Below are 23,356 nucleotides of genomic sequence, written 5' to 3'. Positions count from 1 at the left end.
CTTCTCTCTGTAAATAATATGTAAAGCACATTCTTGGGTTTGTTGTGAAAGAGCATCCTGGAATCTTCATTCCTAAATAGAGTTGCTTTGTTAAGTCAAAAAGTCATCAACACTTCTAGAGAGATGTAGAATCTAAAGTAAATGCTATCCTGGTTGGAATAAAAGGAATTCCTTCACACCTCACTTCCCCATAGATTGTTGTTGAGAATAACTTCCTAAAGTTACCTAAGGAAAGGGTCATGAATTTAATTAAGTCTGCAATGTTCCCAGAAATGACTGTTGATTATTAGCTACCGTTACCCTACTTTGTGGTTAAAATGCAAGCCTAGTGTATATGGGAGACATTGTCTTAACAGCTGCCTACATCATCACCAGGTTAAATTTCAATTCTGTATATGAAGATGTACTACCTGGATTTTAACTCTTGATTCCCTGTTGTTCATGTAAATTTTTAAGCTAAACTCAAAACATTACTAGTCCAATGCTATTTCTGCAAACAAGATGATGATTGTACATGTTCTCGGGTGTGCCTGAATTCCCAGTGTGCCTCTACAATGCACAATTTCACAATATACATCACCAGTTGTTGCAGATGTGCTTGATGTCCCAGCCCCTGTCTTCCAGGTCCCTTTCTGAGTTCTCCTGCTGCTTTGGTAGACAATTTAGGCATGCTGACAGCTTTCTTTCTCAACCCTCTAGGTTACACTTACTCTTTGCCTGAGGGCTTCCCTCTTGTGGGAGAGTTTTGAGGGATGTTCTGCAGGGTTTCTCAAGGTTCCCAGCAAGAAGGAGTTCCAGCTCCTTAATGTCCCTATATGGCTTTTCTCCCTTTCCTGCCTCATTTTCCCAACTCCTTCACTCCAAAGATAGTTACTGGGATCACCTCCCAAATAAATTACTGTAACCCAGTCTTTGTCTAATTGTCTGCTTTGAAGCAAATCCAAACTATGATACTTCAACTTCCAGAAAGATTGTCTAAATCAACTTCCTGTTTACTTCTTGTTTCTTCAAGTAACTTTAGTTTTGAAGATAGAATTAAATTGGGTCTATTACATATGTCGCTGCATTTTGATGACACAACTGGACACTGAAGAGGAATATGACAATAACCAGCCCAATCAGTGGCTAAGGATGTGAGCTGTGGCTGGTGTGAAATTATTCTGGTAATAAACTAAAAGGTTGTTGTCACAGTTTCTCAACTGTAAAACTCTTGAAATCATTTGGCATTCCCATTACATTCCATGCATTGAGGGAAAAATAGAAAAATGTGAAATGAGCCAAGGAAGAAAAATACTTTTATATCTCTGATTCTGAACTTCAAAACATACCACTAAACCCATGTTTTTACTTATCTATACATTGATTACAATTATATCTCCTGCCCAATTTTAATTTCATCTGTAATGCCCCTTCTCCATTCTCTGGTAAATGTTATATACAGTAATGAACTGAAGATTAACAGTGAAAATGACTTGTGAAATCTTAACATGCAACCTCACATGATGCTGCACACTAATAGACCAACTAGCAGACAAGCAGGAGAGATGAAGCTCCCATCATCATATATATATAGCAAAATGGCAAGGTGAAAGAATCTGGGACTAAAGGAAAGCTAGGAGGATTCCTTGGGGAGAACATCACTGATCACTCGGTATAATAATAGTAATAAGATCATGACATCTAAAACTTTGTTCTACTCAAAATTAATTCATGTGTGATGGCAAAAATTAGGCACAGTTTTGCTTATTCCCTCATCCAAAGCAGATTCAGCTTTCTTCACTCTGTTGAAAGCATCTATGTAACTTTCAGTGACAAGACAAGCTTAGGTGATCTTTAAGATCTCTGTTTCAAAATAATTCACGAACTAAAAAAAAAAAAAAAAGCTTGAGAAGTAGCACTCTCAAACTGGTTTGAGAGCTTTCTTTCTGAAAAATATATGCTAGGGTTACATAATCCTTATTTTTAGTTACAGACAGACCCCACATAGGGCTTTCTTTCTATACATAACAAAATAACATTAAAAATTAACTGGGTTGATCATGTATTTACATATTTCACTGCCACTCCTCAAACATGTAACATATAGGAAGACTCAGGGTTATATATATATATAGACAAAAGGAAATAGTGAAGGGCTTAAGGTGTGAAAATAATTTAGTTGATTCCATTCAAGATGTTTTAAAGAAAGTCTATTGTGTTCCTATGTGAAATGTACTATAATGGCCCTTCTATGACCTGACCTTTTAGAATAATACTTTGTACTTTTCAGTTCTAACAGGGCATGTTTATATATATTTTCCCTAATATCATCTCGTTTTTTTCTTATAGTATCACGAAATTTTAATGTAATTTTCTTTGTTCTATTATTCACTGCTAGTCTAGTGCATCCCATTTTTCTTTCAAGAAATTCTAAAACAAAGGATATTAGGAAGTCAGGAAACGTTGTGGTAAGCATGTTCTAGAATGAAAACTTGAAGGGTGTCAAGCACCTTTCCGTTTTCAATTAAAAGTATCCACCTTCAGGGAGATTGTTAAACACATGGGAAATTTATCTGTGTGGACTCACCTGTCCTCTTTGAAATTTTACTGGCATATTAGATTTGTCCAGCAGTCTAAGACCGGAGTCTCCCCTCTCTCCACAGAGACACAGGGAAACTTCAGACTCTGTTTCTGCTTGCTTCAGTTGCCCAGTATGGACATCAACATAGTATCTCACTACTGGCAAAAAAAGGGGGAGAGAAAAAAAGAAAATTCATTAGCTGGGAATTCGTACAAACCGAACCTGGATCCATGGGTTAAGCTATAGGAAAAGCAGTTTATGAGAATTCCTCTTATCTGGACTTTCTGTAACTATTGAGAGATTTTTAATTTTTTTCAATTATTAACTTTAATTATGAATGGGCATTTTTATACCTAGAAGATCTGTAGCTTTTTCAATAAGAGAAATAAAAGAATTTTTTTTAGGATTTTATTTATTTGACAGAGATCACAAGTAGACAGAGAGCCAGGCAGAGAGGTAGAAGCAGACTCCCTGCTGAGCAGAGAGTCCAATGTGGGGCTCCATCTCAGGACCCTGGGATCATGACCTGAGCTGAAGGCAAAGGCTTTAATTCACTGAGCCACCTAGGCACCCAAGACTTTTTTAAAAAGGCTGTTCTTAGGGTGCCTGGGTGGTTCAGTTGGCTAAGTGTCCAACTCTTGATTTCAGCTCAGAATGTGATCTCAAGGTAGTGAGAGGGAGCAACACATCGGCTTCCATACTCAGCATGGAGTCTGCTTAAGACTCTCTCTCTTTCTCGGCCCCTCCCCCGCCCCGCTCTTTCTCTCTGTCTCTCAAATAAATAAATAAATCTTAAAAAAAAAAAAAAAAAAAAGCCTGTTCTATGTATGACATGCTTAGTATTTTAGTGGCAACGGTGGCAATGTTATTGTACATGATGTTTTAAGTTTAAACTGAGGTAAGTGTGAATGAGAAAATGCATCAAAAGTGAGGTGATGGCTTGAGGTGGTCACTGACCCAGACAGCGAGATGAGGTCCAGACCTGACATTATATCTTTCTCATAGCCTTAGCCCCTGCAACTGTAGTTGAACCATAAGAACCTCTGAGATCACATTTAATCCCAGCTCTACCGGTGACCATGCTGTCTAACAGAAAAAGTCATTTCTCAAGGGTAAACAACCCTCTTAGAACTAGAAAAAATAGGGGCACCTGAGTGTCTCAGTCAGTTAAGCATCTGTCTTTGGCTCAAGTCATGATCCTGGGGTCCTGAGATGAGAGGTCTGGCTCTCTCTCTGCTCAGTGAGGAATCTGCTTCTCTCTCTACCCCTCCCCTTCCCCCATTGTGTGCACATATGCTCTCTCTTTCTAATAAATAAATAAAATCTTTTTTAAAAATTAATAAATAATAAAAAGGTAGAAAAATGCTCTGTAACTAAGTTCAGAAGTAAATTTAAGCAACTATAAAACAATTTATATACACAATATGTGGTACTAAAAATTAATAACACACATGGAAAAATGGCTTGTCCTTTTTGTAGTGCAGGAAGCTCACAGACAACATCCCCCTCAGTTTGCATTTGAAAGAACCATGCATTTATCACAAAATCTAGGGTCTTCTTGCTCTTTGTGTGTTGTATGTTCACCTGGATTTAGAAGAAACAATGACTGAACTGTGTGATTTCCAGTTCCCATAGAACTTCAAGATGCACCCCAGGGGTTGCTAAAATGTACTTCATACTCCGACATTTGTTGTTGTTTTTGTTGTTAATAGTAGTAGTAGTAGGGACTGTTGCTTATTATTTGCCAGTTATTATGCTACGTGATTTGTCTTGATGATCTCTTTTAACCATCACCAATTAGACTGGACAAATTCTTATAGATAAGAAAGTGGAGGCTTGGAGATTTGAAATGGACTCTCTCTGCTTCAAAGCTTTCAATTTCATGACAGCAGTTGCTAAAGAAGAAATCTATAGGAGGAACTCCAAAAGAGATTTTGTGTTCATTTTAGTCACCAAAGCAGGCACACCCCAGCATTTAGAAAACTGCCAATGTCTTTTAAATGCATTCAGTAGCCATAGACTGTGAATAGCCCTCAGCTGCCCAGCCAAAGTGCCTCACTTTCCAGCAGGCGGTGAGCTGCCTCTGCCTCCCAGACTGGTGAACTCTCAACAGACTCCTCACCGCTCTTGCTCCTTGGTGGCCATTTCACAAGAAGGCTCTCTTCATTTTATCTTCCCCTTAACATCTCAGCAAAAGGCTTCCAGAAGGAATGTCACAACTGCCTGCCTCTCCTCCAATCACAGTGGATAAAGTGCCCCGCTCCCTTGAAGAAGCTAGTTCATCTTCTATATAAGTCTCTGGCCTCCTGAATTTCCTCTGCCTCCTAGCCTTGGGAGCAGGCCCCACTATTTCCCAGGTGGCTTATTCTCATAACCTGATGGCTGCCATTCTGTCTCCCTTCAAACCCTGCTTTTCGGCTGTTTCAACAGAAAGCATTCTAAAATAGAAATCTGATCATTGTGTATACTGCCAACAACTTTTTCAATACTCCTAACTATAGCACAAAGTCCAAAATCCTCAAAATGATGAGCAGTTCATAATCAGACCCAGCTGAACTTGATGAAGACTTCTCCCTCACATCCTAAATCCAGTCATACTAATCTGTTATGGTTCCCCAACTGCCCACATTCCTTCTCACCCCAGTGTTTCTGTGCACACTTGCTTCTGTACATAGAACAGCTTTCATCTGATACATTACCTTTCATACAATGCCCATCCTGCATTACACAACTCAGATAGAACTTATTCTGAGAAGGGGTCAGTGAGCCCCTGGTCTCGGTTAGGCGACCCTACTTTGTAATGCATGGCAACCTACCCAATCATGACTAAGACTTAGCACCTAATATGTGACTGACCTGATGGAAGGGATCATGTCCTAATCACCTTGTTTCTTCCACAAGATTTCACAAGACAGTCCTTAGGTTGTTTTTTGATTGAATGATTAATTAAACAACTACGTGAAAATGGGTATTTGTAGACATAAGTAATAAAACTAAATCAATGCATCTGTCGCTAAAGCCTGATTGTGTCTTTACTGCTCCAGGCAAGAGACCATTAAAAGAACACTGGATTTGCAAACAGAAAATCTGGGACCAAAATCTAGATCTACCATTTTACAACTGTTTGTCCATGAAAGATTTACATACCCACTTTAAATATCCATTTTTTCATCCATAAAATAGCTCACATGGTTGTTGTGAAGATTAGATGAGATTATATATAAGAAAGGTGCAAAACTTTTTATAAACTGCACAAATAATTCATATTTACATTAGCCATATTTACATATGAATATATCAATAAATATAAACATGATTAATATAATGTATTCCATTAAATTTGGAAATGTCCCCCTCTCTGAATCATATCATGCTTTATTTCTATACCAATAAGATAGAAAATTCAGGAATACTAAGAGATAGAGACCAGTCGTGAAGATTCATATGCTTTTTAATCCAAAGTAGATACAGTGCTCAAATAAAATTATTTTTGCCATCTGTCTGAAGTTTTAAGACTTCAGTTGCCCCAGTGGTCCTGAAACTCAGAGGCTGTTGACTTGGCAATTGGACAGACAGGAGTGGTGGATGAATAAAAGAAGAGTAACCCACATCTCACAGCTGAAGATCCATCTCACGAGCCACCTTGTTCCTAAAATCATAGCAAGTGAGAAATGATGTTTAATCTTTTTATTTCCCTTCCTAAATCCTATTATGATTTTTTTCTCTTCATTGGGGATAAAAGGAGATATTACTTCCTGAACTATATAAAGTAAGATGCTCCTCAAAAGAGCAAGCAAACAGAATTCCTAAACAAAAAAAGCTAACCGAGGGTATGAGGGAATTTCCAGCTCCTCCAAGTGCTTCCGTGCAGATGACCCCCAAAAGTGACACACAGACCCTTGACCTCCTTGCAGTGACATTTCTTATGGCGATAATCATAGCACTGCACTGGCTATGGTTGGGAGTTTAACCAAAAAACCCTCTACCATCAAGGAGAGTATATCGATTATATGTGGAGGTGTATTAGTGTGAATTAGTGTGTATATTAATGTGCTTATTGTGTGTGTGTAGTGTGTATAATTAGTGTATATAGTGTATTAAATAATACAAGACTACATTAAAGCAACATATCAATAAACACTTCTTTTTTTGCATAAACACTTATTAAAAGAAACTAAGTTCTGTGGGAGTTAAGGATAATGTGAAGATTAGGATACAATAAGAATAATTTCAGGTGGAACCTAGTGGGTGCTTCAGATAAATGAGGGTCATAAGCAGATGAATGGGAGTCTTCTGGATTCTGCATTTGAAACCTTCCCCAGGAAGCATAAGGTTTTTACAAAATCCTTCTATCTAACATTCCAACAAGCTCTTCCTCCACACTAAACTCTCTTGTGGAACTGGCAAGAAGCCTCTGGTTTCCAAGGCACCACCACCATCCCTCATCCTTAGAAGTACTCACTATTGAGAAAGTCTCAATCATTTTAGTTAATTAAGCGCAATCCCACTAACTTCACTGAAAAGCCTTTGGGGGTGAGGCCTCTGGATGAGTTTCATTTACCTTCAAAGCAATGGTGCCATAACATAAAAAACAACAAATCTACATTAATTTGTTTTGTTTTGTTAAGCAATATAGAGATACAGCAGTATCTCTATATATTTGACTGGGTGAAATTTTGCCCTCCCAGGGACATGTGGCAGCATCTGGAGACATTTTTGGTTGTCACAACTGGGGGTTGGTGAAGGTGCTACTGGAATCTAGTGTGTAGAGGCCACGGATGTTGTTAAACATTCAACAATGCCTAGGACAGATCCCATGACAAAGAATTATACAGTCCCAAATGTCAAAGTGCTAAGGCCAAAAAATCCTGGGACAGAAAGATAAATATTTTATAATAGATAATTCAATAATTCAACAGAATGATTTAGGTTAAGAGAGATACATTCATTCATAGATCTTATTTCCAGTTGTGTTTGTTTTTATTGTCACAATTTTTTCTATTATTAAAGTTATAAAATTATTTTAAAATTACTAAAGTATTAAGATGAGTAGTAAACTTTAATTATGAAAGTATAAAGGCCAAAATTCCTGGATGGCCACAATGCATAAGCTCAGTCATACAGTAGCTAATTGCAGGACATGGTGAAAGATTTACCTCAAGTGGGACAAGCCTGAGCTTGGGTCACAAGACCTCCATTTATGTCCTGGCCCTGCTACTTCCTAGGTTTATGACCATGGATAGAAGTTGTACATGACCTGTGGTCTTCAGGTTCTCATTTGCAAAACTGGCATATTTCTGTCTTGCCAGGTTGCAGAATGAATGTTTTAGAACCAGAGTGCTTTATGTAATAAAGTGAGATAAAATTACCTTGTAGAAAAGAGAAATAGAAAGTTACTTTCCAAAGCAGAGCTTTCTCAAGTGTGGGTTACTATATCTAGGAATATTGAAAGACATATTCATCTGGAACATCTGATTTGCCCAGTTGGCAGTAAGAGAGAGTGGTACATGTGCCTGAGAGTCAGATACTTCTTTCCAAATCCATGTGCTAGCTCTGTGATGCAGGGAATCGCTTATTGTCAATTCAAAAAACTCAACATCCTCAAAAGGGATAATTGTATTATGTACTTCAGCTATGTACTGTATGGTGACTAACATAGTACAATAAAAAATGATAATATTATTATTTACTTTGTTATGATATGAATGATATGAACATTAAAAGGGACTATCTATACCCTGAGTGCTCAATAAATGTTTACTGGTACAGATGGTGCTAGGAGGAAGAGGAGGATCACCATTAATCACAGATATTAGTGATCAGAATTCTTAACTGTTATTTGGGATTATTTGTGGTTCCACCTCTCTAACATCCTCCTGGAGACTACCTAAGGAAAACTTCAGCCAAATGCTCATTTCATTATCAGGAAGAGATTTCTATTCTAAATCCCTTACTCCTGCTCTACTAAGATGAGCTGACCAGGATTTATTGGGAAGACAGATAAAGGCCTACTTTTCCTCTCCTTCTGTAAGCCAACCTAAAGTAGCTTCTCCTGCTTCCTCTCGTCAGGGCTCTACCCTGATTTTCTAGCTCATCATTGAAGAAGGCCATACAGAAAAACACCATCCCTCACCTGGAGGGAATTCGAAAGCTACCCTCTCACCCCTCCCTCACTATCCTATCCCCCCAGGAAAGCTCCCCAGTACTTCTAGTCTCCTGGATTCCTATCTATATAATCCTTGCATGCTTTCATTGAGGTGGTTCCCATTCCGGTCTTCTGTAACACCAGGCAGAAGCACATAAGGAAAAGGACGTCCATTTCCCGAAAACAGCAGGGACTGCCCTAACCTCTCCACAGGTTTACCTCTTCCACTAAAGTCAAACCTACTCAACCCTTCAGAGATGGCCCAGTAGCCTTTTCCCTACCTGTCCTTCATGCCTATCTTTAATGCCAACCAGGACACCCAGTGGAGTCAGAGTCAGGTCCAAGTGGGGCGGAGGTAGGGTCACAACTGTCGCTGGGACACCCCGGATCATGAGCACAGATGGTCACCACCATCTTTGTTTTATCTACTTTAGTTTATGAAATACTTTTCATATATATTATGTAACCCTAAATTTAATCTTATCTTTTCTTGGATAAGAAATGACATACAACAAGTGTCAGTCCTTTCTGAGAACTGAACTTGTGGCTAGTTGTCTCCTGGACCCGGGAAAGAAAATAAAGATGTATATAAAAAATACATAAAGATGTATTAAGGTAAAGTTAAGAAAAATGCTTTTAGAAATCCCATTCTGAAGTGTCATAAACCTTTGCTCCATAAAACAAAAAATGTGTACTACGTCTATTCTTATTACATATTCGACTGAGACAATGTTTCTTAAAAAAATAATAAAAGCAAATAGTCACTGACATAGTTTTTGAGTACTTGAAGTATTTATAGTATTATATTAGATCTGTTCCTGCAAGCAGGGGAGCAAGTACTGATGTCAGTCATTAGTATTTCCTTCTTAGAGTTGTGAATATGAAAATAGAATGAGGTTTAAATGTGTTCTCAGAGAAGAACGCTAAGCGTTCTTGCAAATCAGACACAAAGTAAGCTTGACTCTAAGCCTCCTTATTTCTGGTTCTGTTCCTTGTGGTAACACCCTATTTGTTATAAGGACTGTACAAGAAGGATTAACTAAGGTATTTACAACTGACTGAGGGACTATCAAATACATGAATTATCTTTGGTTCAAATAAGCTGGCACACCTTTTAGGATGTTTCTATAAACTGCTGGAGTCTTTTGAGATTAAACATTTGACTGGAGATTTTGTGAGAAGAGAAAGCTGGTGCTTCCTGCTGTTCATTGAACTAGAAAATCCTCAAAAGCAACCATTTTTCTTACCACATTTTAGAACTCACTCTTTCTCTTCTGTGGCTCTTTCTAGAACCCTGAAGTGAAGAACTAACTAAAAATGGAAAAGAACTGGAAATATTTACAAAATGCTTTAGACTTAAAAAAAAAAAAAAAAAAAGGAATAAAGAAAGAAAAGAAAGTAATTTCTTAACCGAGTTTAGCTCCCCCCAGCACTGCCTAGAGCTCATATCAAGTAAGTTATCATATATTATCAAGAAGTAGTAGTATAAAAGTAACAACAAATGCACCTAAACCTATGACCCACTTCAATTCAAAGGCACAGAAGAATCAAGAAGTGTCAGGATAGTTCCTATTCTATTTAAGTCAATTAATCCAAGTCACGTATGTAGCCCACACTGCAGAGGGAGTCTAACACTTGGAGAGAGAGCAGTGGGCGAAGAGTCAGGAGGAGGGCCTTTGGTCTTGACTGGGCTAAAGAAATAAAACAATCCAGAAAAAGTACAGAGTTCTGGTTTGGATTAGTTGGATGGTGACACCTCTACTCAATGAGTAAGACTGAGGCAGAAGCAAGCTGGGTATGGAATGAAAAGCTCTGATTAAGCTTTGCCTCATTTCTCACTTGATATTCACACCTTGTAGATAGTCAGGGTAAGTATTTCTGAATCCTATATTACAGCAGGGAGAAGTCTGACAAAAAGCAAACAAAAGACTCTTTAGAAATCAAGTATCTTTCAAGTTTTTGGACTCCACATCTAAGATTTCTTACTTGAATTTTAAATAGTCAAAGTCAATTCCAGAGAATAAAAAATACAAACCCCAAGATTCGAAAATAATTTAGTTTTACATGATAGTATTTCCTAAAATAAATTTGTACCCTTAGGTTTTTCAATATTGAAAGTTAATTGCTATATGATTATGTTCAGTTATAGTCATCCTATTTTGGGGCTAACTGTCACCTGGAATCAATTTAGTGACTTGGCTTAATATTTTACACCAGTATTTAGGAAGTTAAATAGCACAACCAGTTAATGTGGCTGAGATAACAAGTTAGACCTCTAAAAAGGTATCTAAAGTATGATCAAGGGGAAAAAAATACTTTCATACTCTGAAGGATATAAAAATCTACCACAAGACTAACAGCCCCAAACTGCTAAAGCATCATGAAATGGGACAGCCAATCCCTGCTAAAAATCTAAATGTTAATTTTCAGATTTCACAGACCATAGAAAATAGCCTTTGATTATGATAGAATTATTGGGGGGGGGTTAAAAACAGTATTTCTTTTTGGCTTTAAAAACAGTATTTCTTTTTGGCTTTCAGATTGGGGCATCATCTACTATACTTCCTTCTACTTACAGTAAAAAGACCCAAAGCCCTGACTTTTGCTTTAGCTCTCATACAGAGCTGCCAAATGTGAGTACTATAAAAATGCCAGTATAGCTGAGAAAAAAAAAAAATGCACTGATATTAAGCTTCAAAACCAAATTTTATTTTAGGATAGATGTGGGAAAAGAAAAAGGGTGAGTTCCCAAAAATATTTCTTCAATGGAACATACTCTCATTCCCTTCTAAAACAAACAAAGTGCTTAAGGAATGACAGTATCTTTGTCATATAAAATCTTCAGAATTTGTCTTAATTTCCTGAATGAATAGAAACAATTTTAGGAATGGCCTCAGTAGAAACTAAAGTTCATTTGTTGAGCTCCCCCTGCTGATTTACAGTAGCAAAATATTTATTATATCACAAGAAAACATTAACATAAGAACTCAAACTCATTCTTGGTTTCTTAGAAACCTAAAATTCCTGGATTACTTTAAGAAATTTTATCTAAGTAATTAAAGTCTTTTTAGTTCAAAGACTAAAAATAGTTGACTGCAAGAGATGTATGGTAGTATTTACAATGTCGGAAATAACACATCAGAGTTCAACACAGAGGTTATAACACCTCAGTCAGGTTACCCCACCTTTCTGCTCATAACCTGAGAGTTGGGAGAAATCAATTTAGCTCCTGCAATAGATATTTTGAAAGACATATACAGTGAGAGAGGCATTTTCACTCAGGTAGATATGACAATTAAAATTAAAACTCTAAAAAGAACAAAGCCATGGTCTGGTATATAGTTGGGTTAATTATGGGATAAACTCTTTAAAGACCAGTACCACATCTTAGGTGGACTTGCTCAAACTTCCAGCAGAGCCCCTTTCATGTAGTGGGTGCTCTAATAGCACTTCATGAAGTACTTTGAATATAAGTACAATTGCATATGCCTTTAGGCATCTGTTATTGTTTATTTTAGCACTCAAGTCCAAAAAGGACAGACCTGTCACTCTCTTCCTACCACTCAGACACATTACTATACAAAAGGAAAATTACCCTGGTCTTGATCTGTCCTAAAATATAGAGTTAATTTCACTAGGACTATACTAGTACTGGTTAAAAAAAAGAAAAAAAAGGAAAAGTCCTTTAAGAAAGGGGAACTATTAAGAGGAATATACAGAAGATACAAAGATTACTAAATTGTTTCACTTGGCAATGCATGCAGTTGAATAAAACTTTATGTTGCACCAGGATAAACTTCCACAGCAATTGTGAAATACTGAGAAAACAGATAATGGTTAGGGTTTAATTATCAGACAGAGATGATAGTCATGCACACAGAATTCTTCGCACATGCACGAGTAGGAATGCAAGACACGATGATGGAAGATCTGTAGGTCAATGCATTTATCAACTGACTCTACTTAAACTAGGTCAAGCAACTTGTGTCTGACAAAATTCAAGCTATTTAAAGACCATTCAAACACAAAATACTTGAGCTTTGCAAATAGACACTTTCCCTTTCATTGAGGAAAAGTCATTAGACATATATATGTAGTTATGCACATTTCATGATCATTCACGGGCAGTGCTCATACCTGAAATAGGCAACTTCCAAGTACCTTTCTACTAACCATCTCTCCCTGCTCTGCCCTTACTTATCCCTCTCTACTCTTCAAGGGCCTCTTCACAAAAGCTTCCTAGTACCTCTAGGGCACGTATTTTTCTTACTGGAAATCCATAGGTTTTAGATTTAGGGTTGGACCTTTAACTGCCTCCTAATTATTGTATGGTTGCTACTTGATTTTGCTTCTCCACTCAGATTGAAAGCAGAACCCATGGTTTATTCTAGTCTGTATCATGGCAATGGCTAAGGCCAGACCTATAGTGAGTTCGCCATTTCCTCTCAGATAGACCATCATAATCCAACAGTTCACCTAGCTGCTTCTAGGTTAAAAGCAGTTCCTTGGGATTTCACATTGATTCTCTCTCCCAGAACTCTCTGTGGCTTGGAGATTTCAAAAGAGCGCATTAGCACATTGGCTAGTCATTTTCAAGTCATATAAATTATAGACCCCTATTTATTATTAACTATGATTGAATTCATACAAACATAAGTCATGCACCTCAGTGTGCAACTGTTGTATCACTGAAAGATGACCTCTGCACCTTCATCCTTACATCGCTCATTTCTTCACTGCAGGCTAAGACACATTAGTGCAAAAGCCTGCTGGTGGCAAACTCAAATTTTCTAAGTTTAAAAGTAGCCCAAATGATTTTACCACACACACCCAAAAGATAGCCCAAACAAGCAAGTCTTCAGCCATTTAGAGCCTGCCTGCTTTGCGAATCCCACAAAAACCTCACCCAACAGCTGTTAACTATTGATAATATAGGGCCTTGTGATGAGGCCCAAAGCTGTTGCTGCTCTTTGGAGCTCTGTGACAGAGACTCCAGACTGTTCTGCTGACAAACCCAGACACATAAGGCCCCTCTCAGATTTTGCTCTCCCCTGGGAGTTCCTTTACCCTCTTTCCCTCCCGAGTAGCAATTCCCACCCTGGGCTATGCAGAGACTCCTGCAATGAGGGGCATTTCCTGCATGCAAACCTGTCAAGGGCTTTCACAATAAAATTTGTGTGACCTACTGCTTCTGCCTCCAGGTCATATCTTTTTCCTCAATTGTCTCCAAAATGCCTCAAATCCCTATAGTAATGCACAATATTCCTCTCAAGTAATGTTAATAGATTTTACCTGAAAATATGGGTCCCATGGTGATTTTAGTTTAGAAATGCTGTTAAGACAGTTTTCTTTACCACAGGGCATCTGGGAGCCTTCACTACAGTTATACGCGCCCCAGATCTCCAAGAAAGGAATGAAAAAGTCAGTGTCTCACGAACTCATTTCACCACAGAACTATTTCCTGGGAACATCTTTGAAAGCAGAAGCATGGTCAGTCTCTCATACCAGAAGAGACCCCTGGGCTGCTGTAGGTGGGCATTAGAGAGGAAAGTAATTTCTCTGTGTGTGTCTTACAAATACTAGTTCCTAAATGTCATTATCCATTAAAGGAAACTAGGGCTAAACAGAAGAAAGTATTAGGTGAGACTTAAATACCTTTTTTCTGCCAAAAAAGTGAAGAAGTGTTCAGAGTATGGATGGTGACAGGAAAGGAAATAGAAAATAGGAATGTGAATGGTCTTCCACTAAATGAATGAGGGATGATTTTAGCATCAAAATAAGGGATGATTAAAAACAGATTAAACACATCAAAAAAATAAGAATCCATTAAGTTCATGCTGGTACAAATTAAATAAAATTTTTAGGTTGGGGAAAAAAGAAAGTTCTACACTGCTATAGAATACCAAATAATAAATGGAGAAGGAAGGGCATAATCAGAAAAATCCCCATTTGGCAAGCATTCTAGCAATAATTGATTCTGGCAAGGATCATCAATAGATACTAAAATTAGCAGGTAAAAATTTTATGAGAACAAAGTGTCTCCCCCCAGGATACTATTAATTAATCACTAATTAATAAATACAAAATACATAGCATTTTACATTGAAGAATTGTGCTAGACACCACTCTAATCAACTACTCTAAGTGAGTATCACCAGTCATGGGAAAAAGTGATACCATGTACCTCTAGACAGGAGGTACTGAATGGAATATCACCCCTTTTGTGGAATTTCTGCCAAAAATGAATAATTTGAATTTAATCATGACAAACACAAATTGAAAGCATCTTACAAAGTAATGGGCTTGTACTCTGCAAATACATCAAGGTTATGACAGACAAGGAAAGACAGAAGAATTCCACATTGGAGGAGATTAAGGAAACATGACAACTAAATATAATTCACTATCCTGGACTGGATTTTTCTTTGGGGGAAATAAACAATGAAAAAATTAATGGTCCATAGGTAGTGTATCTGTAACTATCTCTCAAATGATTGAAAAACATGCACAGGTATACACACACAGAGATATTTTAATAGAGAATGATAAAGTAAATGGGGTACAATGTTAACTGGATTCTGGGTAAAGTTCACTCTTTATTCCATTCTCATAATATTTTTATAAATTTGAAAATAATTTAAAATGAAAAAAATTAAATTAAGTCATAGGAAAAGTCCTTTGATGATTTAATCATAGTTCTAGTTGCTCAATTCATTTGTTGATTTGACTTATTTATTCCTCACAGAAACCTATGCCTCCAACCCAAGGGTATATGATGCCTCCTTTAGTTCCAAGGACTGAGCATTCCCTCCTTGGAGTGCCATTCTTGGGGCTGTTTTCCATGCCCACTGAAGAAGCACCACATAGTGATATCGCTACCCCTCTGAATGCTCTTCTCACTTAAAGGCCCTGGAGAAAGCACAAGTGCTAATGACTACAGGCCGATAAGGGGAGACTTGCTGGGGAGCTCCTTCCTAAAATGTCTTACTCATCTTTCCCAGTAACTCACAGGTACAGAATTCATAATTTTGCTAAAATTTGTGGATTCCGTAGGTATTGCATTTTCCTCAAGCGTCACTTTCTGTTTCTCCTTTGAAACCTCTGAACGCTTCTGAATAGAGAAACTTTAAAGCCAACATATGGTTTCTTCCCATTCTCTACAACATCTGGCACTATGGAAGACATTTATTAGGTGCCCAGAAAATACTTCTTGTCTAACTGAAGAGAACATACTTATCTGCTCTTGTACTAGAATACTAGTTTTCATTGCATTAGTTATGTGCTGAGAAATGCTGCAATATACATTTCAGTGAATTTAACATTTTCTCATTTACTTTCATTATACAATCAAGGATACAATAATAAAAATCACAGATAAGAATTAAGAAATATTTTTTAAGTTTTATTTTACTTTTTCAGTGTTCCAAGATTCATTGTTTTTGCACCACACCCACTGCTCCATGCAATAAGTGCCCTTCTTAATACCCACCACCATGCACGGTATTTAAAGCTAGAAAGCAGAGATGTTTTAGAAATCAAACCATAGCATCTGACTCCACAATAATTATGCTTCCATACAGAAATCTCATGGTTTTTAAAAATTTAATTGTCATCTATTTTTGAAAACAAACTTAAGGCCCAGTGATAGTGCTTAAGATCTCAGTAACATTATGTACCAACTGTACTCAAATAGAATTGTAATTTTAAAAAGATCTCCATCCTTGGAGTCTAACACACAATAAGACCCTTACTAAGTGATCTTAGCCAAATCATTTGTTTATTGAGCCTCCATTTTCTCATCTATATAGATGGATACTCACGGTACCTAAATCAAAGAGTTGCTTATGTAACAAAAATATTGTATTTGGAAGGCAGTTAGCACATGGTAAGAACTCAGAAAACACATTATTATTGCCATTGTTACTGCCATGATGTAAATAAAAAATTAAAAAAAAAGAAAAGGCAGGATTCCAAAGTATATATATAGCATGATTCAACTTCATTAAAGGGGTGAGATATACATAAATGTGTGTATATATGTGTATGTGTAAATATGCATATATATTATATTCATATCTTTACATGTATAAATATATAATATATACATTTATATACAAACGTGTGTGTGTGTGTATGTATATGTAGAGAGAAAGAAAATCAGTTAAAGAGAATGATTTGTAGAAAAAAGACTGGAAGAAAGTGAACTACCCCAGTGGTCATCAAATTATCAATGAGTAACAACTCGTTTTTTTTCTTATACTTGACTTTTTCTTCAGATCTTTTTCCATAAACACAGATTACCTTTCTAAGTATAACTATAAAAACGCTATTTTTAAGAACCTCACAAAGATGAACCCTATTTGTTTAGAATGTTATAACTACAAAAATTGTGTTCACATTATTTAAAACAATTGATAAAATACATTATCTTTCTTATTGCTTTAAAAAGGCTACTTCCTTCTTTTCATAATAGAGTAAATATATTAAACACAAAATAAAAACCATTACCCTCTGTAAGCTCTACTCAGGCTGCTTGCTAGTCCCATCAGGCCCTAGCCTGATTTTATATATTTTTCCAATGTTTCTTATTTCAATCTGAATGACATGCAAAGAAGAAACAATTAGCAGAGTATTTAAAATTAAGCACATTAAAAAATTCATTTTCTTCTCCTTATTAAATGCATTTTTTTGTTGTTGTTAATAATTGGAAAGCTCTCAGGGAACCTCTCAGAGTCTAGCAATGAAGTCTTCTCAAGAAGCCACTAGTGGACTCCACAGACAGAATATGAAACAGAAAAAGCACGAGACTTGACTAAAAATATGCAGAAGGAGTCAGATGAAAGAATAAGATAAAGAACATACATATGCTCAGCTCTCTGATTACCACACATTTCTCACTGGGAGCCAGCATCTTCTGAGCTGCACCCAAAGATGGGCTCTTATTTTAAAAAGAAAAAAAAAGCAATTTTCATCAAAGCCAAATATAGCTATTTCTACAAGCTTAAGGAAAAGTACCAGTGAGTCTAGAACTTGCTTCTACTCTGAAAATCCTCTCTTGTTTGATTATAAACTACAACATAGACATTCAAAGTTCAAGGACAAGAAACAAACCTACCCACAGACTATATATATTTGGTTAGTTTTTGAAATGTCCCAAGAGTATTTCTTAATCCAGGTAGCATTAGAGAGAATTGGCTTGGGAGTCATTTTGAATTCAACTGGTGTCCTGGCTATTGCAACCTAAATAAAATACATTATTGTAAAACTCTCGATCTCAATTTCTTCATCTGTGGGATGGACATAATGTCGATTGCATACAATTTTCAATTTAACTGAATAAACGTTTCTTTAGCACAAAAATGTAAGCACTATGCAAGGCACAAGGTTTGCAAAGATAAAAATGATGACATAGTCCCTATTGTAGAGAAATTTATAATCTGGTAAGGGAGATAGATTTATAACCACACATTTTCAGTATAATAAAATATGTCCAGGACACTGAACTGTGAGGAATAAAAAAGGTGGTATATCACCTTGCTATTTAATAGCTTGAGTAATATCCATTACCATTATTTCTACTACAGGTACTCATCTATCTCCACAGACTAGAGATATAAATATAGATAGGCACTTTCATATTATATTTGACTTAGATTATTGCCTATAAACTATACTGCAAAAGAGCTGGGACAGTCAGATGACCCGAAAGTCAAGAGAATTCCTCTTGGATACCCATTTCCCATGCTTAGAAATTCTCTCTTTTTTAAAGATTTTATTTATATATTTTAGAGCTAGATACAGAGAGCAGGGGGAGGAGCAGAGGAAGAGGGGCAAGCAGACTCTTCACTGAGCCCTGAGGCCCACACAGAGCTCAATCCCAGAACACTGACATCATGCCCTGAGCTAAAATCAAGAGTCAGACGCTCAACCAACCGAGCCACCCAGTGCCCCAGAAATTCTCTTTTTTTTTAAGGGTCCACCACCACCACTACTTTCCCGCATAAACTGTACCAGTTAGACCAACTAGCTGATGGGGCTATTATATCACCAGGTCAAGAAGGACTATGCTGGCATTGACTGGAAAGGAGGAAAGGAGGCTGTTAAATCCCCACAACACTTCTCTCCCCCTCCACTTTCTTATTCCCAGAGCCGATCTTGGTGGCAGAACGCAGAAGCTCTTCCCACTAGAGGAAGTAAGAAGTTATCCTGCCTTGTGGGCCTAATTTCTCTCCGAAAGTTAAGCCAGCCGTTAGATATCTATTCAGAAGTGTAAACTTTCTCTTGCCACACATTCTAAGTGAGAAAATAAAGGGCTAACGGAACAGTCAGGCTATAGCCTACGTGACTTCATGACTGTCCTCCTGTTATTTCTGGAGAATGTAACTGCCATGCCATGAGCGCAGCTATGTGCCAGCCAGAAAGCAACATATATGGTCTCTTCCAATCTGTACAGAGTCCTATGAAGAATAAAGATCTTTCAAGACTCAAAGAGGCTAAGTAACTTATCTAAGGATACATGGCAGGACACACAGATCCAAAAGTAGGATTCAAACCCAAGTCTGTTTGATCAGAAATGCTACACTGTCCTCAAAAAGATAAAGAAAAAGAAAAAGAAAAAGTTACGTATTCACTTTGGGATCAGAAGGCAGGAAAAGAGAATAAAAGACTAAAGCAGACATTGCAGATGATACCACTGAAGAAGAACACAGGAGTCAATGGCCACAAGAGTGAGAGCGCACAATGGCCCACATCACAGGGATGAGCTGCCTTGTCCTGTCTGAAGGTTTTCAGACTACCAAAAGGCCCACTGCTCCCTATAACTCTAGACCAGTGCTTCGCAAACTTTAGCATATACACAGATTACCTGGGGATCTTGTTAAAATATAGGTTCTGATTCAGTAGATCTAAGATTACACATGTCTAAGCAGCTGGTCTGGGTCTACAAGGCCTTAGATTCCGAAGGGGCATTCATACCCATCCCTGAGTCTCGGCCACTAAAATAGTCGCTTGGAGCTGGAGACCCTGATCTCACGTCCCAGTAAGTAGAAGCTAGATGCTAAAAACAAACATGTTGATGCTATTGACAGAGAGAGAGTGCTTAGTAACTGCAACATCTACAGCTGGTAGAGCACTGCCCCCCAGGGGCAGTGTGTGAGGCACACATTCCCAAACATTTTTTACAACCAGCCTTTTAAGTGAGTATTGTTACCTGCCTCTCACTCCTTACTAAGAAGAAAATTACAGCTTAATGAAGATAAGCAATCTGTTCATGGTCACAGAACTAATAAGTGGTCAATCTGGTTTTGAACCTTGTCTCCATGATCCGAGGCCTCTGTTCTTCACTAATTTAATACATTTCTAATATGTCAATAATTTTTTAAACGTATATATACATTTTCCTCTCTCTTATAAATTGCAGACTACTCTGAAATTTAGGAGAAAAAATAGATATCGTTGCCTCCATTCGATATATAAAAATAATGCTGACCTGGAGAAAATAATTGGCGTAGCCAAGGTCACATGCTAGGTCTCTAATCCAGCTCAGCAGACTTGCAGTCCTGTGCTACAACTGGGGTTCTCAGCCTTGGTTGCACTTTAGAGTCACTTGGGGAGCTTCTAAAAGCCTCAATGTCCAGGCTGCTCCCTAAACAAAATAAGCCAGAATCTCTGGAGGTGGAACTGGGCATCAGTAATTTTCAAAGCTCCCAGGTGATTGTATGTGCAATCAAGACTGAGAATCTACATCATTCACTCTAAGACTGGAACATGCGTAAATGTTTCCAGAAAAACACTGACAGGATTTGTCACACACATGCCATAGGTATATTATGGGTAATAATAGACTTTTGTGAGGATAACCAAGGTATCAAACCGTACAAGCCTCTGAGTTCTAAACAATCGTCTTCAAATAATTTTTGAAATGCATGTGTTATATACGGTATGACTGCCTGTGCATGGAGACAACATGCTCCTTCCTGACTGCATGACTGCTTTTCTTCACTGCAGGTTTAATGATTGTAAAAGTAAAATGGCAGGCTGAGGTCTGAAGATGTGGAAACCACTTTAGGATTTGTGTTTGCTAGGTACTGCAGCCTAAAACAGCCTTGGCTTCCTGTTGACTTGAGTTGGCCTCAATCATTCGCTGTTCTCTATACAGCCTTAGGTTACAAAAGGAATATTCTCTGAGGAGAACAACTGCTGTTTAACAGTGTACCCTGTGGGGCTGAGGGTGAATTAGTGAAGTGGAATGTAATTGTCCTAATTGAAATTTGTCCAAAGCCCTGAGGGACTAGGAGAGGCAACCAGTGATACTCAAAATAGTTCAGCCCAGTGTTCTCTGTTGCTAAGAAGAGAGATATTCGAATGGGCATGGACAAAAGCTTCAAAATACGGCATCTGAAGATGCCAAGAAAATGATCTCACACTCATACTGCTTAGGTAAGCAACATATCATATATTTGTATATGCGACAATACAAAAGAAGGGTTTTCACTACCAGAAGAATTTCCAAATGGCTTATATAGTCTGGTTATAATTTGATTTGAGGTTGATGGTTTATGGGGCCAGTTTCAAACCAATAGCCTAAAACTAATTGCCTTTAAAGAAAGCAATTTTCTTCTATAGCTTTCTTCGCTTATAAAAGATATGTGAAGAAAAAAATCGGTTTCCTGTGATGATTACAATGGGCATTAGGATAACTTGTGGGGATTTTAGTAGACCAGAGATTTATTTTATATTGGACACATCCATTCCCGTGCACGCGCGTGCATGCACACACACACACACACCACCACCACACCCTTCTCTATTATAGAAATAAATTTGGGACATTCAAAAGACAATATTACTGCCAACATTATTTACCCGAAATTCTTCCTTCTCTCTTTGAAGGAAAAGTTGCTCTCGGCTGTCCCTGCTAAGACTTATTAGTCCAGTGGCTCCTTCATCTCCATATACTCAGAGTGTGACATTGGCTTGAGTCCCTGTATTTTCCATCAGCCCTAACTCCTTCCATTCATCTTCTGAGAGAAGAGTCTTACTGCTTTGGGAAGGTCTGATTTCTTTGATGGGGGAAAAAAAGGCATTAGTGGCAGATCAGGGTGCAACATCAGGGTGAAGAATCCTTTGTCACAGGGAGCTCAAGGACATCAAAACAGAGGAGGGGAGGGGCAGGGCAGGGAAGCACTGAACTGCTAAAACTCCAGGGAGTTCATTTGAGCTTGTCTTCTCACAGCAAGGTTCTGGCCAACTGAAACTGAACTACTGAAGTAAATTAAATTAGGACGATAAACATCTGAAATACCTGGCAATCCTTCACCTGACCTTAATACCACAACATGTATGTGTGCTAGAATTTGTAGTTCTGTCTCCATAGATTCTTCATAAAGTTACCTGCCTGGCTTACAGAATTTTAAGCAGAACAACTACAGTGTAAAGTAATAACCCCCCCCCAAAATGGAATTAAAACGTTTTCAAATGAGATGTAAAAATGGCAAATAGAGGTGAGAGAAAAAATTTTCTGAGCTATTTCTGAAAAAAAAAAAACCAGAAAAACAAAAAAACTATTGGAGAAGGTAATGAAAGGATTTAAAGCTAAAGGTAGAATTTCACAAAGGCAAATGGTTTCTGAGGAGCTTAGAGCAGGTTAGGCTGTGAGGAAGGGGACTTTGCAGCAGCAGATTTTCACACGGCAGCCCCTATCAGTCAGCAGTTCCCAGATAGCCACTCCACATTTGTCAGAAAGGTTTATGAAGTCCCCAACTATAATTGTTTTCTTCTTTCCACTCTCTTTACCCTGTTCCCTCATCTAAGAAGAGGCTGTGGCAGGCACTGCTGACAGCCTCTCCCATGCTATTCTGTGCTATTGTCTGGACTAATTCTTGGGTGAAATTTCCATATAGAAACTTCCCATACTTAGATAATGAAGTCAATTTTCTTATGACAAATGTTTAGAAGTTCCTTGAAGACATGACTTCTTTAGCTCTTCCTACCTTTGATTCTGTGGTTTGAAACTATAGGCAACCCAAGGCAGCACCTAGGACCTTATCAACACAACATCAACAATGATGACAACAAACCCAGCAAATAACTCTACTAATCCCCACCATCTGCAGTTTTGCTTCCCATGGCTTCAGTTACCTGTGATCAACTAAGGTTAGAAAGTAGATGTCTGGTCAGATGGTCAATAGTAACCTAACACTAGGTGACCATGCCGACATCACTCACCTCGCTTGACCTCATCACATAGGAATTTTATTACCTCACATCATCACAAGAAGGATGACTATGGGGAGTACAATACAATATTTTCAGAGACAGAGAAACAACATTCACATAGCTATGAATTACAGTATATTTTTATAATTATTCTATTTTATTATTATTATTATTAATCTCTTACTGTACTTAATTTATAGGTTAAAGCTATCATAGGTATGTATGTATGGAAAAAAATCACATGTAAGTTTTGGTACTATCTGTACTTTTAGGCATTGCTGGGGGTCTTGGAACATATCCCCATAAGTAAAGAGGGTCTATTATAATTATTTCCTGCTATAATGAACAAATTTTAAAATAAAAATTATACAAAAAACTGTAAATACTGAGAAAGAAATGGACTTCATTTTTTTACGGTTGCCACCTCTTTACTT

General features: G+C 37.6%; 1 protein-coding gene across 1 annotated transcript in view; it reads right to left on the bottom strand.

Moving 5' to 3' along the window:
- The window catches only part of RP1 (RP1 axonemal microtubule associated), a 357,923-nt gene that overhangs the window by 105,057 nt on the left and 229,510 nt on the right, over positions 1-23,356 (bottom strand). The window contains exon 18 of the mRNA XM_032316308.1: positions 2,567-2,718. Coding sequence (XP_032172199.1) covers positions 2,567-2,718 — 152 coding nt within the window. The remainder of the gene's footprint in view (positions 1-2,566; positions 2,719-23,356) is intronic.

Source organism: Mustela erminea, chromosome 16, assembly GCF_009829155.1.
Source record: "Mustela erminea isolate mMusErm1 chromosome 16, mMusErm1.Pri, whole genome shotgun sequence".
In the NCBI taxonomy this organism is placed as follows: domain Eukaryota; kingdom Metazoa; phylum Chordata; class Mammalia; order Carnivora; family Mustelidae; genus Mustela; species Mustela erminea.
The sequence above is the reverse complement of the archived record's forward strand: the minus strand, read 5'-3'. Positions and strand labels throughout refer to the sequence as shown.